Source organism: Diaporthe amygdali, assembly GCF_026229845.1.
Source record: "Diaporthe amygdali strain CAA958 chromosome Unknown NODE_2_length_3802984_cov_64_841326, whole genome shotgun sequence".
Lineage (NCBI taxonomy): Eukaryota > Fungi > Ascomycota > Sordariomycetes > Diaporthales > Diaporthaceae > Diaporthe > Diaporthe amygdali.
This window is the reverse complement of record NW_026517022.1, coordinates 1,197,076-1,215,426: the sequence shown is the minus strand read 5'-3', so window position 1 is coordinate 1,215,426 and position 18,351 is coordinate 1,197,076. Positions and strand designations below refer to the sequence as shown.

The window sequence follows — 18,351 nt, the reverse complement described above, 5'->3', positions numbered from 1 at the left end:
ATTTATTCCTACTTTAATTCTTCGAGTACACTCGTGAGACGTTACCTCAACCAGAGATTGCTCTTCGAGACTTCAATGGCCAGTCAACTCAGTCCCTGGCCCCTAGTCTACAATCGACTGCCTTCCAGCCTTACAGGCGACGGCGCGGTTACACAGCAACAGACGCCCGAAAAGGCTCGATGCTGATACAGGCCCGGCTGACGCCGATTGTATCGAGTTGCCCTTTCTTCCTCTTCAAGCTTCCTTATCTTTGGCCCCTTCTGCTCTTGTCTCACCGGTTGCGAAGATCCTTGCATTTTACAGAGTGGCATCGAGTGTCAGACCTGCAGACGCGACGTGTCTCCCCCGAGGTGGTGGATTTCGGGCTCCGTCGCCAGAGATAAAAGGGCGGCAGCGCCTCCCAGGCGACACAACCTACGACCCGTTCTCCCGCGGTCCCGTTTCCCTTCACAGCGTTGCAGTCGATCGGTAATGGGTGCGTGTATGCGCGGCTGTACTTGTCACTGCTGGAAATCTCTCGGTGTCGTTGCCGGCCAGAAACCCCATTCGCGAGTCTCTTATTGCCTGCTTGTTATCTCTGCTAGTGGGCATCTCTTGGATGTCGTTATCTCTTGCACGGATGATGAATGCATTTGCGTGACTCGCCGGGGCTCACATAAGATGCGTTCATATCCCTACTCTTCACAATTCCCTTTGTCTGTCTTTCCCACGGATGGTTCCTACGCATCCCACCTGGTTCATGACTACGCGAGTCCGCTGTGAAGCTGTGAGACCGAAAAGTAATGGCCGGCTTGGTATCATGGACGATGTTGCGCTATCCCTCGGGTCAAATTTCCTTCGAACGACACAATGTTCTTGACGGGGACTGAATAGGGCCATAAGTATGGCCGTTTTCGACCCGGTCCTTTGTCGTACGAGCTCGACTGGGAAGGACTGCTTTGTCTACAATGTCACTTTTCTGAGGCTTGATGAACAGACGGGCCTGAAGATGTCGGGCCCGACTTTTTGGATCTTGGCCACGTTCTTCCAATGCTACTCCCGGAGATGGCATCAAAAAATGAAGGCACGATAGGCTGGCGGTACCTGCCGCTGTATGCGGTTGCCCTTCTTTCTCTTCCCGGCACTCCGCAGTGTCAGGCCTCGGAGGGAGAGTTGACGACAATCCAGAGCACGACCACCACGACTTTGTCGTTGACACAGACGATCACGGTACAGGCCACCACTCCGACCTCTGTCCAGAGTGAGAAGATGCAGAACGGCGACATATACATTCTTCAAGGGTGCTACGGACAGGATGGGACGAGCAACATTGGGACCATACTGGGGTCCAATTTCACGGCCCCAGACACCTCTACAAGAGATGGTATGTCACTGTCTATGTGCCTGTTCCTTTGCCGATTGCCGGCATCATCTGCTGTCAAGGCCAGAGATGAGCAAAGCCTACCGCTATACATTGGTTTATCGGACGGAAAGTAAGTCCCGTCCCTCCTTCTGCCGGTGGTAAGACGATCGACCAGATGGCAGAACTGACCGTGCGACTATGTGTTCACAGAGCTTGTTATTGCGGAGCCACCCTCGACTCGACCGCGAAAGAGGTCCAAGCCAAGAACTGCACTTTGCCATGCACTGGAAACAATACCATAGCATGCGGAGGCCACGGATTCATGTTGATCTACAAGCTATCAGACAAGTCGGAATCCGCGAAGAAGCTCGCCGACGGGCCTTACGACGATGGCGCAGGTGGCAAAGGGAAACCAGGCGTGACAGCAGGGATTGCACTAGGGAGCATTGCCGGGTTCGGAGTGCTTCTACTCCTCATCTTCTATGGCGCCAAGACGTACAAGAAAAGGAGACAACGACAAGCAAGCGGCAGTGACGAGCAAGATGCGATCGCGGGGGTTGGGGAGCACGCCGATGATGACACGGTGCCTACGAGCAACACGGCCAGCCGCGAAAACGCCAACCGAGTCGACCTGAGACGATTCGATCCTATCGTGATAGACTTTGCACCCATCGACGGCGGCAGGCGTGCTTCGAACACCGGACGGCCGAAGGAGATCATCGCTGCCTCCACGGGTGCAGATTGGAGGACGGGGAGCCCGCAGACACCGAGAGCCACCGGGGACGGGGCACCGAAGCTGCCAGCGAACGTGCCTGGGAACGAAGTCTGGGACGACATCCCTGACACGCCCACGATACTTGTGCAGCACCCCGAAAGCGTCGCGCAGAACTCCGGGCTGGGCGAGAGGGCGTGGCATCGCCGGCGTCTTTCGACTCCACTCCCTCCAGCGGGTTACGACGGCGGCAGCAGTTCTACCGGAGGCGGAGGGCCGAGAGGAGGGTGGGAGCCACCATCGCAAGGCACTGAGGGCAGGGGCATGAATAGGTCGGAGGACTCGTGGGACTCGCTCGTGCCTGCACCGCTGACTTTGCCGTCACTCAACCGCGATACGGATAGCACCTTGGTGCCGTCCGAGGATGGAGGACCACCGAGTTCGAAGTTGACCATGTGGACTGTGCCATCTGATCCCTCGCTATCAGAGTCCCCGGGGAATAGTTTAGGCAGGAGCGTAAAGACGGGCAAGACGGAATAGATGGTCTTCTATGCGTGGAGTTTTCGATGTACTTCACGCAGAACCAGGCAGTAAAACCCACCAGGAATAATTTTTTCGGTCAGATTGGTGTCTATTCTGATTGACCTCGCGTGTATGTGGATGGTGTTCATGCCTCGGATTCATGTGCTTGAGTGATTGAGTACCCAGCGACCTGGCCCTTTGTTTCATAGCACGATGGCGTCGTCTTGTCCTTCATGCGAATTAGACTCAGCCCTTGTCTACTTTGAGAACCTTCTCTCTCTCAGATCTAAGATGTTGCGGTCATGAGAAACGCGCTCAAAACTGCAACGTCTCTGGGCATGGCGGGAGCTAAAATGCGCCTCTGTTGCTGTGGAAGGCGCTGCTATCCTTGTCAGTTGAACATGGGGAGGACTGTCCTAAAATCATTGCTCTGTAACAAAGCTTCAAGACTCTCCATCTAGGCCTGAGCTATCGTGGGATCCTGGCGGTGGTTTGCTGTCTGACTGCAATTCTATTTCAAGAGACAGGGTATTAGACGGTCGATCTCGCACTAATTTTATACGTCGGATCCTCAGCGTCTCCTAAGGCAGGGAGAGGAGCCCGAAGGACACCTGAGAGAGTCCTTTCGCCGGGATCAGAGGATCTTGCCAGCCGCGAGGCCAACTTGGGTATCTTTGGTTCGGGATTACACTCGATACCGGTGCCGATATCGACTAGGTGAACTTCCAATCTCAGCAAGCCTTACGGAGACTGCGAACTGGAGATGGAAAGGAGTGAAAAGTACTAACTTCTCAATCAAGGTATACAAATACGGGAAGAGTGTGCGGACCGCATGACGACCTCATAAGCCGTGGTTGTATCTTAAGGTTGTAATGGAACGAAACCCCCCTCCCCCTCCCCCCCCCAAAAAAAAGGGGGAACGACTTCCAAGGATGCTTTGCCCCTCGTCTAACGGACGAGGACAAGGATACTCAGCCTGTCAATGCTGTTCACGCGAGGGAAATCACAACAATCTGCGTTTTCATAGGTTATTATTATTTGTTTGGGTGCTCAAGACGATGTCGGACTTCATCATCTAGCCAGTTCCTCAACGTCTTTCACTTTCCATACTCAAATTCCAGAGACGGCAAACAGACTCAAATCTGGATCTCTGTTCTGTCCCTCTCATTCCGCCCTCACAAGCAGTACTTTTTCTCGTAAAACTTGCTGACCTTGACACCCTTCAACTCATTCTCGTAGAAGCCCGCTGTAATCAGGTCGTTGAGAGTGTTGGCGTGACCCTTTCCCACGAGGACGCCGGTCATGAACATAGTCCACTCGAGGGTGCCACTCTCTTCGCAGACGACGACGTCGAATGTTAGGCCGTGCTCATCCATGGTGTCAGAGACTGGAAATGTGTCAGTCAAATGTTGAGAGATCACCCTCAAATTTGCGCAGGACAAGAGGAGTGTCTGCTGGGGCCACTTACTCTTCTGCGCAGCAGCCTCGAGGGCCGCGTCGTTACCCTCTTGCAGCTTCGAAGCCTCGCCATCAGCCGCGTGGGCAGTCTCATACCGATTCTGACACTCCTGCAGTAAATTCGCGTCAGTATTGACAATGAAAACAGCTATCTGGCAAAAAGCTGCTCACCGAGACGCTCTTCGCCAGCGCATTTTCCCACTCGCCGCAAACCTTGGCCATCGCCGAGAGCTTGACGCGAAGCTTCTCAGCCCGCCACATGTCCGCCTCTTCTAGAATCCGGGTGTTTTCCGAGTGCGCTGGGTAGTCCAACAGGACCTTCAGGCGGCCCTGGGCATCCTTACTGCGCTGGGTCTGGACCGATTGGTCGGAGCAGGCGGATGTGGAAGTCATACTGGGGAGGGACCAGAAGCTCGCGCTGCGATAAACGTCGGAGCCAGGATTGGAGGGGTAGGTCATTGAGGTTGGTTGTTTCTTGGATGGCATCGTGATGATCAAAAAGAGGAAGGGTAGACTTGAGGGGAACAGCCTGGCTTAAATACGGTCCGAGTGGTTTGGGTTTGCTTTCTGGCAACAATAGGGAGACGAGGGTGAGAATGGGGACTTGTGGTGACAATGAGAGAGAACCGTGATGACAGAGAAAAGCTCGCGATCTGAAGAACGACACCGCGATCTGAAGGATGGGACCGCGATCTGAAGACTGACACCGCGATCCAAAGAGGGGTCTTGCAAGCAAATGAGAACCTTGCGACGAGAATGGAAATCACAGGTAGTGAGTGAGCGACTTCACAGTTGCAACATATTTGGTTGTGAATTAGGCACGACCGTGACGCGATTTGGAATAAACAAATATGCCAGTGCCTCTCCATCAGTACAAACAACATCTGTGAATAGGATATTGAATATTCAAAGGTGAGTGATTGGCTGCTACCAAGCAGAGACCAGAAGATTGTGATTGAATTAGTTGCCGCTCAGGAGCTTCTCCACCGCCCACTTCACAGAGAAGTTCCTCAAGTCTGAATAGTGCTGTCCAACACCAACAAACAAGATAGGCACATTGGTCGCATGTACCAAGCTCACTAGTGTGCCAACCATATCTCCCACAGTGTCGCACTTCGAGATGATGAATCCGTCAAGAGTCCGTACCGATCCAAACGCTGCGTTGAAATTGCGAGCTTGGGCGACAGAGTCCGTTCCGACGAGAGCCTCGCCCACCATGAGGATCTTGTCAGGCTGCGCAAACTTGGCAAATTTCTCCAGCGAGGACATCAGTCGCTGATCGTTGTGACGCCGTCCAGCTGTATCAATCAACACGACATCGTATCCGTGCTGGCCGGCGAACTGCACGGCGTCTCTTGCGACAGTAGCCGCGTCCTTGCCGTATCCCTTTTGGTATAGCTCAACCTCACCACCCTCACGCGCAGTCAGCTCCTTCAGGTTGCGCACATGCACTCCCAGCTGCTCGACAGCTCCGGATCGGAAGGTGTCACCTGCGGCGATGAGCACCTTGTACTTGTTCTGCAGCAGGAAAAAGCAGATCTTGGACAGGTTCGTGGATTTGCCCACGCCGTTGACACCGACGATGGACATGACATAAGGCCGAGCTTTGCGCATCGACGTCGCAGAGGGCGACGTAACGGAATCGATCTCGCGCAGCAGATCCATGGATGATGTTGGGGTCAGCATCTTGGTAAGCGATGCCTCCATTGCCGTCTGAATGCGTGTGCTGATGCTCTCGAAGCTCCCAGTTGTGACCCCGATCAGCTCCTTCTCGACGCCTTCGCACAACCGGACTGCAGCCTCTCTGGCGACATTCTTGCGCAGCAAATGTTCTTCCATTCCCTTCATCGCCTTGTCCAGGTCCTCCTTGGTCAGCTTCTTGCCACCGATGACGTTGCGGAACAGGCCGCTGATGGCGCTCAGACCAGTGCCCACCAGACCACCATTCGCAGTTTCTGGACTGGTTGCTGCCTTCTTGGCTTCTGCGTCAGCGAGCATCGAGTGTACCTCATCGCCAAGGTCTTTCAACACAAACTTTCCCTTGTTAGTTGCGCCCCAGGTCGAAGAGTCGACCTCCTCAAGCGCCGAGGACCGTCCAACAGCCACGTCACCCGTGTCACCAGAGTAATCGAGCTTCACGTTAGGATCATCCTCGAGGGGCAGTCCGTCGTCGTCCCACTTGCGACCCTTCTTGGTCTGCTTCGCCGCTCCCTTGGTCTTGCGCGATGCAGTCTCGTCTCCGGACGCAGGGGCAGAGTTGGTGCGGTTGACCGCCTTGCGGGCTCGTCTCGATAGCTTCGCTGCTGGGCTTGCGTCGCCACCGACCACGGCATTGTTCGCAGGGGTTGCAGGCCGAGAGGTCACAGGTGTGGACTCGACGGAAGGGGCGATCTCGGGTGATGGAGGGTCGTCGCCCTCCTTTCCGGACACAACATCCTTCTCTTTGGTAGCCCTGGCCGGCTGAGGTTGGACAGGGCGCTTCTCGGCGAGCTGCTCGAGCTCTTGGATCTGCTGGTCGAAGTACTTGTCGAACTGGCTGCACTCGACTTGTGTGGTGTTTGGTTTCGTCAATTGGTCACCGTACAGCTGGACGAAGATGGTCTTGATGTTGTCAACAAGCTTATCGATCCAGGAAAGGTGGAGCAAAGATCTGTAGACGGCGACAAAAATGATGCCGAGCTCCTTGACCATGGTCCATCGCAGGGTGTGCTGCTCTGTTTTGTAAGGCGCATTGGTAGCGGCGGAGTTGTCTGCCTTGACAAAGCTAGATGCGCCCTTCTCCTCAACAAATACATCTGTTATGAAGTTGTTGATGACCGAGGGCTTGACTGGCGCCCACTTCCGGGACCATATTACCACGCCGGCGGTGGTGACAATTTCGAAGGTGTCCAGCATGGTGGATCAAGAACACTTCACACTCGGATATTATCGGACAAGAGGCAGCGGTGTCGAGCTGGTCGTATAATGCAGGAGCGAGTTGGGAGCTTGTGGGTCGGGTCAAGTCGAGTCGAGTCGAGTCGAGGTTGAAGCCAAAGAAAAAAGACAGACTCGAAGTGAGAAGGAAAAGAGACAGTTGATGTGCTGGCGCGGTCAATTGGCGCTGGTGTCGGACTGTCCGTCTGCGGCGCGATAAGACGGCGCATCCTAATCTTATCGATATCCTATTAGACCACCACCTAGTCTTCTGTGGGTGCCTGGGTACTTTGGGTACCTAGGTACATGCCTAGGTACCTAGGTAGCTTCGACCTGGGGCCACAGTAGCACAATGACAGGCTGTGTGTCGTTATGTAAGCGCGCTGCAACGTAAATGACAGCATGCGCTTTCGCAGCCTTGGCCGTCTTTCAGGGGTCGAGCTTTGTCTTGTCTGTCCAAGAAGGCCAAGGCTCAGAAGCTCTCGACCCAGGCCAACTTTGGAACCCCATAGCTGGCGTCTTGTCTTGACCACGTCGTGATAACATTTGCGCCACCACCAACCAACCCCCACGACCGGTTCCTACCGCTGCCATCAAATACTGAGTGATTGACCTTGGCCGCCACACCGCTGGCACGACACGCCAGCACGCCCACAATGCAGCGACCGCAAACATACGGCCAGTCGCCGCCTCTCCACCACCCCGTACCACAACACGTCTCGACCGTGCCCCAGCTGCGATCACCACCTCCACCAACGGGGTCCCAGCCCCAGTCGCAGAACTATGGCAACCCCTACCAGGCCCAGCAGGCCGGCGCGCCGAATGGCAACACGCTCGGCCAGTACGGCAATTTCATGAACGATCCTACAGCGCAGTTCGCCGCCCAGTTTGGTCAGACTGCCTTCAAGCACGGACAGGAATATCTCGAGCAAAACGTGAGTAACCTTGGATGCGGTCGCATAAAATAGCATAGCGGCGCATATGCCTTGGCGACGAGTGACTAATTCCCCATGTCACAGGTCAACCGCTACTTCAACTATCCCGCCCTCAAGCACTACTTCAACGTCACCAACAGCTACGTGATAAACAAGCTCTTCCTCGTCCTCTTCCCTTGGAGGCACAAGCCCTGGTCGCGCAAGCAAGCAGTCGGGCCCAACGGCCAGGAAGGCTGGTATCTGCCGCCGCGCGACGATGTCAACAGCCCGGACATGTACATCCCTGTCATGTCCATCGTGACCTACATCCTCCTCTCCACGCTCCTCGCTGGTCTACGCGGGCAGTTTCAACCCGAGCTGCTCGGCTCAAAAGCCGCGACTGGGCTGATTGTGGTCATGGCCGAGATCTTGGGCTTGAAGGTCGGCTCGTACATCCTCAGCATCTCCAACTCCTCACAGCTGCTGGATCTGGTCGCGTACTCGGGCTACAAGTTTGTCGGAATTATTGTGACTATCGCCGTGGCCGAGATCTTCAATGGTGGCAAGGGTACCGGCGGCTGGGTCGGCTGGAGCGTCTTCATATACACTTTCCTGGCCAACTCGCTCTTCCTCATGCGCTCGCTCAAGTATGTCTTGTTGCCGGAGAATAACGGAGACCCCCGGGGTGGAATGCAGACGGACTCGAGGGCAAAGAGGAACCAGCGCACACAGTTCCTGTTCTTCTACTCGTACGTCGTACAATTGGTCCTCATGTGGATTTTGTGTAGGGCTTAGGGGACACGAATGGGTTGGACGCCTTTGTTATGACAAAAATGATCTCTGGCATGGGGAGTTTGGGAGAGGAGACCGGTAAAAAGGGTATTGGCATATGTACCGGCACATTTGAATTGTAACACTAGTGAGGTCTAAACGGTCTAGGTTCAATAGACGAAAACACACTCACCACAACTCTCATTCAATCAAGCGTGACAGGCCTTGCTTGAGGTCGATCCCAGTAACCGGTGTACCCAAAGCACAAAAAATAAAATATCTCACAGAGAATCACATGTTAGATAAGTCTGCCAAAATCTACCTATGAATGCGACTGCTAGACGTCTTCGTCGACAGGGCGCAGACAAGGCGTCGCAACCCCAAGGCCCGCGGTGTCTTCAGCACAACCACCACAATTATTCACAGCAGACTCTAAGGTTTTACAACCCATCATTCAGGCAGCTGCGGCATCTGGCTCTCTTTTGATCACTCTCAGACATGTGGATCTCATAATGTGGGCCTTTATCCGGCCATGGTTCCCAGGGCTGCCTGAGTCGTTGAAACTCCACATATAATCCACAAACTTGCTCGTTCAAGCACATACGGCCACAGATACAGGAAAATACGGGATCCCGTCCGCTCTCCCATAGTCAAGCCTGTAATCGCTGGATTAGTAGTTGGGTCGGTGACGACCAGCGAATACCCGGTGCTGTATGTTTTTGTTTTGGTTGGGATCTCGACTTCGGTTGGGTTCTCAATTTTTGTTGGGTTCTCAATTTTGGCAGTCTACAACCTCGTGTCCTATCCTACAACGGTGCAACAATTTTTCCGCCTATTCTGAGCTGACTACGGGCCGAGATCTGTCTCTGTCCCAGTATTAATGAAATTAGGTAGCAGGGTTCGATATTGACGACAGTGGGGCTTGCCAGTGGTCATTGCTGTGGAGGCAGATATGGATGCTATAGAGCTTAATGATTATTCAGAAAGCTGTATGTCTACAGCCCTTAGGCCACATTCACAAGCCAAGGAATGCAATATAGAAGTACTATGATTGTTATATATTATTTCACCGCATTTTAGTTGGCTCTGGGCAGTAGAGTGATTATTTACCGGGAGACAATTAGCCTCACGATTTTCAAAGACACCTCGTTGCGTGCAACGCATATCAAGCGACGTTACAACTTGCAGGATGACAAATGCGGTCTTGCAGCTAATGCCGGTGCTGCTTAGGTATGGCAGACTACCCGTGAGTAAATACGTTCAAATCTAAATATATTCCGAAATACGGAATTTTCCCCTTGCAGAAGCTTCACAGTATACTAAACATTTCAATGGGCAGACGCCTTCTTGAACCATCGTCAGTGGATTCAAGCAGTATATCGTGTCAAAACAGCCTGGAAGTGATGACTTGCACGAGAAGAAACTCGACGTGGCCGAGTTCTGCGAAGATATCTGTGCCACACACTTCAATGAGCGTGGACTTTTCAGATGTTTAAACAGATTAACAGCTCAGCCTGTCTAATCTCTCTCTGCCAACTTTCTACATCCGTGAAAACTCCTTCGGAAAACTGGTGATTGCCGGCCTTTGATCCACTGCTTTTAAATCTTTAAGAGCTGCCCACCCCTCAAGGAGCTTGACAGACACATTCGCTCGCACATCGTGCCGATGCCCCTCCCCACTGCAAAATAACCAGCGGGGACTGGGAGCGCGCCTGCCTCGTAAAAAGAACCAAGACATTCACTACCGTCTGTGACGGCACAACTATGTAAGACTGCACTGTATTCCAGAACGCGCTCTGGAATTCTGACCTTTTGATTAAGGAGACAGCCCTAGCCATAGTGCAGCGGTCAGGGCGCTGTCTCACCGTCTAAGGCGTATATGTCTGCTTGGTTTTTCTCCCGGCACGGTGCCTTGACCACGTCCAACGCTATTCGAAATTCACCACATCCATCATTCAACGTCTCAGGAACACAGCCGGATCTACTGAGGATCATTGACTCAAGACAGCGAACACAAGGCTAATTCCTCCGTTGGACTACAATTATATAACGGAAAGAGTAAGTAGTCTTAATTTCATAAGGAAGTGTGCCTAAGACGCATACATAGAGCCTATGTGAAGACGGGAGAGTGTCGGGTGTTGAAAGTAACTTAGTGAGTCTAGCTATTAAAACGGGCAATCACAGAAATAAATATTAGGCTGTGGCGGCCTCGCTCTGCTAGCCGTCCGAAGACTCCGAGGCGCGCTGACGAGGATCGTGTCAAAACAACGGAAACGGAGATAGGGAGGAAGAATAGAGGGGTGATGGGCTCTGATCAGAGCTCATATAGCACAATGATACGAGAAAAATAAAGTAAAAGAATGTGGGTTTGTTGATTATTTTGTAAAGACTGTAGTCCAGGAACGTTTCCTTTTAAAATCCTTAGACGAGAGGGCCCCTGATTATGGAAGCGACGCACGCTTACGTAATTTATGCTCCGCAACACTATGCTGCTGGGTTGGTTGAGAAAAGAATGCAATCCACTGATGAGACGTAAAGTAGCTGTGACTCTCCCAATCCTGATATCTTCAGGGATTCCAACCGTTCAGGACTTGCTGAAGATTGTGAATCAAGCCATTGAGTGTTTTCTGGGTCTCGTCAAACCAAGCGACAGCGTCCTTGGGTGACTTTGGCTTCTCCGATCGGTTCATACCAAGATGAAGATATGCTGCTGCTGCATCCTTCTTACGGTAATATTCGTTGAGACCCTTTTGAATGAGAGCCTTTTTGTCCTTTTCACTCATGGACGTGGGCAGCTGCTCAGACAAGCTGGTCAAAGCGCCGTAGAGATCATCAAGGCGTTGTGCCTTATCGAGTTTGCCTTCATCTGCCTTGTCGAAATATTTGACCTGCCCGGTCTTTAAGTAATATTTGTCGAATGCTGTTTTCTGCTCCGTGGCGCATTTGGCGACTCCCTGACACATTGGGAAGATGTTTTTAGCGTAAGTGGTCATCTTGTTGACTGTTGGAATGAGGCACAACGATGAGCCTTGAGTTTTTGCCTTGGGGAGATGTTTATGTTTCAAAGATTTGTGATGAAATGGCGAGCGCAGAGAAGCAAATGTTTTTCTTCGTCGCTGAACTTGTTGAGATGGTGTAGCTTCCAAAGCAAATTGACTGCTATTGCAAAAACAACCATGCCCTTACTTGAGCAGACTTGTTGAGATTTATACTTGGAAATCTTTAACGATCTGTCTACCCTTTATCTCTAGCACGAACAGAATGCTAACTACGCTTTGATGAAACCGTCGAAGGCCTCCTCATTCATCCCTCACGATCTGAGTGCTAGTAGCTTGAGAATGTAGCATTCCGGTTTTCATTAGCTAGTTCCACCACACATTTGAGTATAATATGACTGAGACCTTCTATTGGCTAGTGTCCTATGCAGTAGCTGGCTGAGAAAGGTCTCCAAAAGCTATTCTAGATTCATTCATTCTCCTTGCGGCTTATGGCTGGCTGAGAAAGGTTTCCTAGTGCCATACTGGATTCATCTATTCTCTTTGCGGCTTGTGGTCAGCTGAATACTGTTTCCTAATGTCATTCTGAATTCATCTTTCTCCTTGCGACTTGTGGCTGGCTGAGAGAGCTTTGCCACTGCCATTTGGAGCTCAACTGTTCTAGCTATTCAGCTGGTAGCAAATTGCGCGTAGCTGCGCTTTCCCATAGGTTGTATCCAACCCTGATTCACTAGTGGTGCATGTGGAATCCCATCAAGACCCACCAGACCCTATCACGCGACCCTGGATGCTATGCAGGGGCCGGCTGCGAACGCTTCCCCAACGCCATTTCGGGCTTGGGTATGTGGCCTGGAACGTATGGCGTTTATCCGTATATTCGAACCCGTCCGGTATGATCATCTCCGGGGCGACTGTTCCTGGCTCGAACGGTGGGGCCCGCTATCGATCATAGGAACGAGGCTGAAAACGGACGTCACACCGCTAATTGTTGCCCTGGTGCTCTCCCAGTGCTCTCGCTCGCTCAACTTGCTTGGCCTAGACTTGCAACTAGCTCCAACAACGCCATCGGAGGGAATGATGTGAGCGCGCTGAAGTGGGAAATTAAAATGTCAAGGATTATGATGTTCACGACTATCTATATTACATTCCGTTCAGTGGTCCAACGAGCCACGTCTCGAAGGGCGCTCATAGGCAGCAGTACCAACTCGACTGCGATCCCGCTACCTGTCAGAAAATCGCACTGCGCATTTGTGAGATGATCACCATGGAACATGCCCTGGTCCTCCAGGGCCTTGATACTCCTTTCGAGCAAGTTTTGCGATCGTAGAATGACGTCCTCGGCCTCCTTGGAGAGCCTCTCGATGTCCCCCGAAGCCTCCATCGTGACATTCCAATTCGTGTCGCTCAGAGTATCGTAGCCCAGCAGCCGCATCTTCTTGCCGGCCGAAAAAGTGTGAAAGTCCTTTGTCCACTTATGGCTTACTTCAACGAACAGGACTTGGACGGTGAGCTCGATGCCATACTGCTCTACTTTCTTCTTCTCGAAGGCCGAGCTGCTGATCATGAGACCGGTGTCTCCGCCCAATCGGTAACCCCAGACAAAGTAATCGCCATACTTTTCTGTGAAATCTTTGTAACCTCCTCCATACTTTAAAATGGCCAGAGCTTCGTGGCATAATCGAGGATTGCGTTCGAGCTCGACCACGCCGCATCGTAGACTCGCCCTGATAGAGCTCTTATCTGACTGCACGAGTCTTGTCAGTCGAGAAGAGAATAGGTATGGAGAGAATCTCGTACATCGTTGTTTTCCTTGAGTTCTTCATCGTATGTGCCTTTGACGGAAGCCGAACAAAGAAACGGAAGACCTACTCCAACACCGAAGCCAAGAGCAAGGTGCTTGACTGTCTCGGTATTCCTCGACGTGCTAACGGAGTGGAAAGTGGAAGTGCTCCCATAATCGCTATGAAGGACTTTGGGGATCGTGTAAAAGTCTGAGAGAATGAATGGGTTGTCTTTGAGCCAGGGATCGTCAAGACGCTGCGATCGAAAACATGTTCCGAGGCGAACCCCTTGTTTCTTCCATGGAAGGACCAAGGGCACTCCTTGGGCAGTCTGTTGAGCTACCCAATTCGTGTCTTCTTCTTCGAGTTGAAGCCAATCGTCAAACTCGGTGTCCTGGATCTTCTGTCGAGGCATGTCCGCGGTTGTTTTCACATGGTCTGGAGAGAGTGCGGAGGTGCCGTACCAGGTTCTGCATTTTCAACTCCTCGTGGACCCCGTTTTCCCGAGGTAAAGTAGCGTTAACAGGTCCTTCGTCTAATGCAACTATTCAATACTCGGGAACTACTGAAGTTACGCTCCACGCCGCGTTCAGCTTGCGGGGTCACACGATCTGGGCCATTCCAGGAATGCCAAAGATGCCACCCCTGCGTGTCCGATGATCCAAGGGGCCACTTCATTTCTCTTTTCAGCTGAACATGTCTAAAACAGGACATGCCAGTGAAATAGACTCTGGTCTCAATGCAACAAGAATATGTCCACGCAGGCGCGGGCGGCTATCATCACTAGCCTGCCTTTGACGAACAATTCCGGGTTTCCGTCTGCGCGCCTTCGTAAATCCAGGGAACGCTACATGCGTAGACGTATTTGTCCGCTCTTGATGGCATGTGATTCTCATTCTACGTTGCTTGTCGTTCGGTGCCATATAAAGCTGATGGACAACTTCTCCTTCTCTATTCTTGAAAGGTCATCGCTTTGTCCGTCAATGATTTTCCTGCTGTCATTCCGCCTCTATAGCACATCTTCCCCGTAACGCTGGACAAAACTAAGGGAGACTCTATACATCCAAAATGGCTCTGCTTCTTGCGCCTTACACCAATGCCATGAGGCTTGGGCAAGGGTAAAGTCTACTAATACTTCATTCTCGAGGGTACCCCCACTAATATCGCGACAGCTTCAACTCTTATACACAGCAAATCTGTGTCGACGATGCCGTTGCTATCGACCCCAACAGAGCGGAGAACATCGTCACCAATGATGGTACCACTATGCGGATTGTGGCAGAACTCACGGGCAAACCGAGCGCCTGGAACCGAATCAGAGAGGTGGTCAAGGAAGGGCCCCTGGTCGACCATGAGCTCGCTGAAAGCAAAGAGAACGTCTCCACAGACTCACCGCCGGAAGCCATCATCGAGGCTGCGGAGCCAGAAACTGTGGCGACCGAGGCCGCCAACCCAGCACCAGGATCTAGTGAAAGTCCTCCAGAGGAAAAGGCAACAGCCTCGGAAGAGACTGCCGTAGCTGTATCGGAGTCTGAAGTCGGCAAAGATGCAGCTCCTGCAAGCGAAGATGCGTCTGTCGACGAGTCAGGGAGACGTGAGAGTGGCTCTGTGATTGAAGTTGATCATGAAGACGCTACCGCCGCCGCCGCAGCTGATCAAAATGATGGACAACAGGCTGTGCCAAGCACAGCAGAGCCTTCCTCTACCGCGCCCACTGCTGCTGAAGAAGGCAAAGGCAAAGAAGTCGTGAAGACAGGTACATCTGCCGCCCACCCATCTCGCAACCGATCGTCCTCTGTTGGCAACAAGCAGTCGGCATCGACGTCAGAACTAGCTGTCCGAAAGTCGGACAAATTCCAAGTCAAGGAAATTCCGTCTCGACAAGCTCACAAGGGAGCCCTCGCTGCCCCTCAACAGATGGATGAGCTTGCTGTGGAAAAGGCCAATCTGGAGAAATCAGAGAAGCTCGAACTATTGCAAGAAGAGAAGAAGCGCATGGCCGAGCAGCGCGCATACCTACGCGAGCTTGAACTCGAGAGACGCAAAGAGCAGACGCTCATTCGACAGGAAGAAGCGAAGGAGCAGCAGGAGATCCGCGCAGAGAAGCGAGCTTTTGAGAAGGCTCGCCGGGATGCAGCGCAGAAAGCCATCAATGAAGCCGTGGCAAAGAACAAGGATGCCTTGACACTTGAAGAGCTGAACAAGATCAAGGCCCAAAACCAATTTGCGGACCGCTTTGAAGGCGTGATGAAAGAGGACAAGAAGTTCTACTTTGACCCCTCCACAGGCCGTGGCACAAGCCAGACCGTGACTTATTCTAGCAAGTTCATTGACAAGCTCAGCGATATTACGGAAGACATGTGCATCTCCGGTGCTCTGTCCGTCAAGATGGCCAAGATCGGTGGTTCCGGTCGAGGATCGTTTGTTGACTCGGATAAGTTCAAAGAAAGTGACTTAAGCTTTTACATCAGCGTCAAAGTCGTCAACCAGACGGTCAACTTCAAGGACGCCCTCGAGTTCAACAAATTGCGCTCAATTGACATCAACTCTGACGACTTCAACAGAGTATACGGTGATAGCTTCATCTCCGGATTCGTCGAGGGAGGCGAGTTCAATGCCGTTGTCAGCATGAAGGTGCACAACAAAGCAAAACTTCTTGACATCAAGGCTGAAGCCAAGGTTGCCCTCACAGCAGGGCCAGTCGATATCACCGCGGAGGCCAATGTTGGGATCGCCCGCACCAACCTGGAGATGAACACGGAGACTACTATACAGGTTAGCTGGTGCGGAGGTGGGGTTATCAAGCCAATGGACCAGCCTTGGAACATTCAGAGTATCATGGAAGCGGCCGCTCGCTTCCCCGAGTTGGTATCCCATTGTCCTCAGCGCACCTACGCCATCCTTACAAAGTACGACACACTTCGCAGCTTCGTTGCTATGCGCCCAGCTTCGTTCTCACCATTACAGTATGAGAACGCGCAGATGTACACCAATGTGCTCATGGACGCATTCATGACGTACAAGTCAATTTACAAAAGGCTAGGTGATCAGAGCTTCAGCATTCAGAACAAAACTCTGGAGTTTGAGCCGGTGGATGCGGCGCAAGCGGAAGCCGAAAAGACTGCCGCAATAGAGGCTGCAGCAAAGACGACGCCTCTGATGGCTGAACTCAAACGCAAGATCGACACAAAGCACCCGCGGGCGGCAGAGGCTCAACAATACCTGGCATCGCTCCAAATCGCGGCTGATATATCTCGTTTCGAGGCGTCTATGAGAGGCATCAGCGATGCTCGCAAGTTTATCCGCCGCCAGATGGTCTACATTGTCAACGAAGTAGACTTGATTGAGAAGGACCCCAAGATCGCAACCGACCAAGACCACGAGGAGCCGTTCCAGTCTCCACTGATGTTTGAGGATCGATTACCGGCTACTAGAATACCGGATCGCCTGAAGTCCAAGTCTGATCCCCTCGGTGGTCGCCGGATCATGGCCAAGACTCAGACCGAAGCAGAGCTCGAGGCAGAACAGAACTCTCAAGAGACAGCCGATGCGGATTCACCTCCACTGTACACCATGGAACAAGATCTTTCCAACGAGGAAACAGCTTCTATGGATATAGTGAAGGAGAAGTATCCGGGCATTGGAAAGAGCCTGAGAGTTTCTGGAGCCGTTCCAAAGGCGGACGGCGGAGTGTTCTTCAACAATCTGGACTTCCTCTTCCCAGAGTGGCAGGTAGAGCATATTACCATCGGTATTGCCATGGGCCGCGTTGTCTCGGTAGAGATCAAGTACGACAATGGTTTGATTCTGCAGAAGGGCATGGTAAGTGGACGCGGCTTTGTCGAAACAGCCCCCTGTCATGCTAACCATGTTTTCAGGCTCTTTCCGACGTCAAGTTCAAAACCCTAAAGGATTTCCAGTCTGGAGAACGTATTACCTCCGTGGCAATCGAGGTTGGCGAACTTGCGTCCGGCGGTAGTGGAGAGCGAGTGTTGTCGATCTGCATGTACACCACTCGTGGCCGCAAACTACTGGGGCAAGCGGTTCGAAACGAAGTGCTATCGAAGGATCTTGTGCGAAAGGACGACTTTGAGTACAAGAAAGCGCACACTACCTTCGTCGATGCAGCCTTCACCTCCGGAACGTTGAAGGGGTTCTTCGGTCGGCTCGACATGGACTCACAAACAGGAGGCTTTTTGCGTGTCGGTGTCATTTGGGGTGCCAATATCACGAGCAAATCAGCTCTGACCACCACCGTACAAGAGGTCGCGCCCATCTACGATACCGACGAGAGCTCTACCGCGGCAACCATTGAGACTTTCCGTGGACAGGTCCGCACCGCGGAAGATGAAACGCGTTCGGTCAAGGCCGAACTCTCGGCCGCTCAAGACCGCGAGCGCTTGCTAATTGAGAAGAGGACACAGCTTGAGGAGACGATCCGGTCCCTCGATCAAGAGAAAGAACGTTATAGCGAGCTCGCCAAAACGGCGGAGTGGGACCGTCATGATGCTCAGAATCTCTTGAACAAGGAGCGCCAGATCATCGTTGGTACCATCCAATACGGCGGGAGGAATTACATACTCAACGAGAACATCCACAACAAAGTGCGCAGGCACATCTTCAATCGCTCGGCCATTTCACTCACCAACGATTTCTTCGAAGACGACCCGCGACCTGGTGAGGGCAAGTATGGTGAAATTGTTGTCTGGTCTTCTGAGAAGGGCGAGCAAAGTCTCCGAGGATGGGAGGGAACATCGGACACCTTTCTCTAACACCACGGTTATTCGGTACACAAATCATGTAAATAGCATTAGAGACATGCTCTATTATACAGCTCTTCACATGTTGTAATCGTCGGCAGTGGCAACTCGAGCATCTCCCGCGCATCTATGAAACCAGCGGTGAATTTCAATGTTGTTTAAATCAGTCGGATCCGCTACGC

The 18,351-nt window shown here is 52.3% G+C and overlaps 7 protein-coding genes across 7 annotated transcripts; 3 read left to right on the top strand and 4 right to left on the bottom strand.

The window, feature by feature from the left end:
• Positions 1 to 660: 660 nt before the first annotated feature.
• J7T55_011721 (uncharacterized protein) lies at positions 661 to 2,594 on the top strand (the record flags this gene model as incomplete). The annotated part of the gene is made up of 3 exons (XM_053136534.1): positions 661 to 715; positions 977 to 1,472; positions 1,553 to 2,594. The coding sequence occupies 3 exons, from the start codon at positions 661 to 663 to the stop codon at positions 2,592 to 2,594; spliced, it is 1,593 nt and encodes a 530-aa protein (XP_052999527.1).
• Positions 2,595 to 3,751: 1,157 nt separating this feature from the next.
• On the bottom strand, positions 3,752 to 4,520 carry J7T55_011720 (uncharacterized protein; the record flags this gene model as incomplete). Its single annotated transcript, XM_053136533.1, has 3 exons — positions 3,752 to 3,963; positions 4,045 to 4,144; positions 4,206 to 4,520. 3 exons carry the CDS (start codon positions 4,518 to 4,520, stop codon positions 3,752 to 3,754), a joined length of 627 nt encoding a protein of 208 aa, XP_052999526.1.
• A 474-nt stretch (positions 4,521 to 4,994) lies between these two features.
• J7T55_011719 (signal recognition particle receptor subunit alpha) lies at positions 4,995 to 6,929 on the bottom strand (the record flags this gene model as incomplete). Its single annotated transcript, XM_053136532.1, has 1 exon — positions 4,995 to 6,929. The coding sequence occupies one exon, from the start codon at positions 6,927 to 6,929 to the stop codon at positions 4,995 to 4,997; it is 1,935 nt and encodes a 644-aa protein (XP_052999525.1).
• A 674-nt stretch (positions 6,930 to 7,603) lies between these two features.
• J7T55_011718 (hrf1 domain-containing protein) lies at positions 7,604 to 8,656 on the top strand (the record flags this gene model as incomplete). The annotated part of the gene is made up of 2 exons (XM_053136531.1): positions 7,604 to 7,882; positions 7,967 to 8,656. The coding sequence occupies 2 exons, from the start codon at positions 7,604 to 7,606 to the stop codon at positions 8,654 to 8,656; spliced, it is 969 nt and encodes a 322-aa protein (XP_052999524.1).
• Positions 8,657 to 11,199: 2,543 nt separating this feature from the next.
• J7T55_011717 (uncharacterized protein) lies at positions 11,200 to 11,625 on the bottom strand (the record flags this gene model as incomplete). Its single annotated transcript, XM_053136530.1, has 1 exon — positions 11,200 to 11,625. One exon carries the CDS (start codon positions 11,623 to 11,625, stop codon positions 11,200 to 11,202), a length of 426 nt encoding a protein of 141 aa, XP_052999523.1.
• A 1,138-nt stretch (positions 11,626 to 12,763) lies between these two features.
• J7T55_011716 (T-complex protein 1 subunit eta) lies at positions 12,764 to 13,885 on the bottom strand (the record flags this gene model as incomplete). The annotated part of the gene is made up of 3 exons (XM_053136529.1): positions 12,764 to 13,372; positions 13,426 to 13,812; positions 13,874 to 13,885. 3 exons carry the CDS (start codon positions 13,883 to 13,885, stop codon positions 12,764 to 12,766), a joined length of 1,008 nt encoding a protein of 335 aa, XP_052999522.1.
• A 592-nt stretch (positions 13,886 to 14,477) lies between these two features.
• Positions 14,478 to 18,181, top strand: J7T55_011715 (uncharacterized protein; the record flags this gene model as incomplete). The annotated part of the gene is made up of 3 exons (XM_053136528.1): positions 14,478 to 14,527; positions 14,582 to 17,231; positions 17,288 to 18,181. The coding sequence occupies 3 exons, from the start codon at positions 14,478 to 14,480 to the stop codon at positions 18,179 to 18,181; spliced, it is 3,594 nt and encodes a 1,197-aa protein (XP_052999521.1).
• Positions 18,182 to 18,351: the final 170 nt, after the last annotated feature.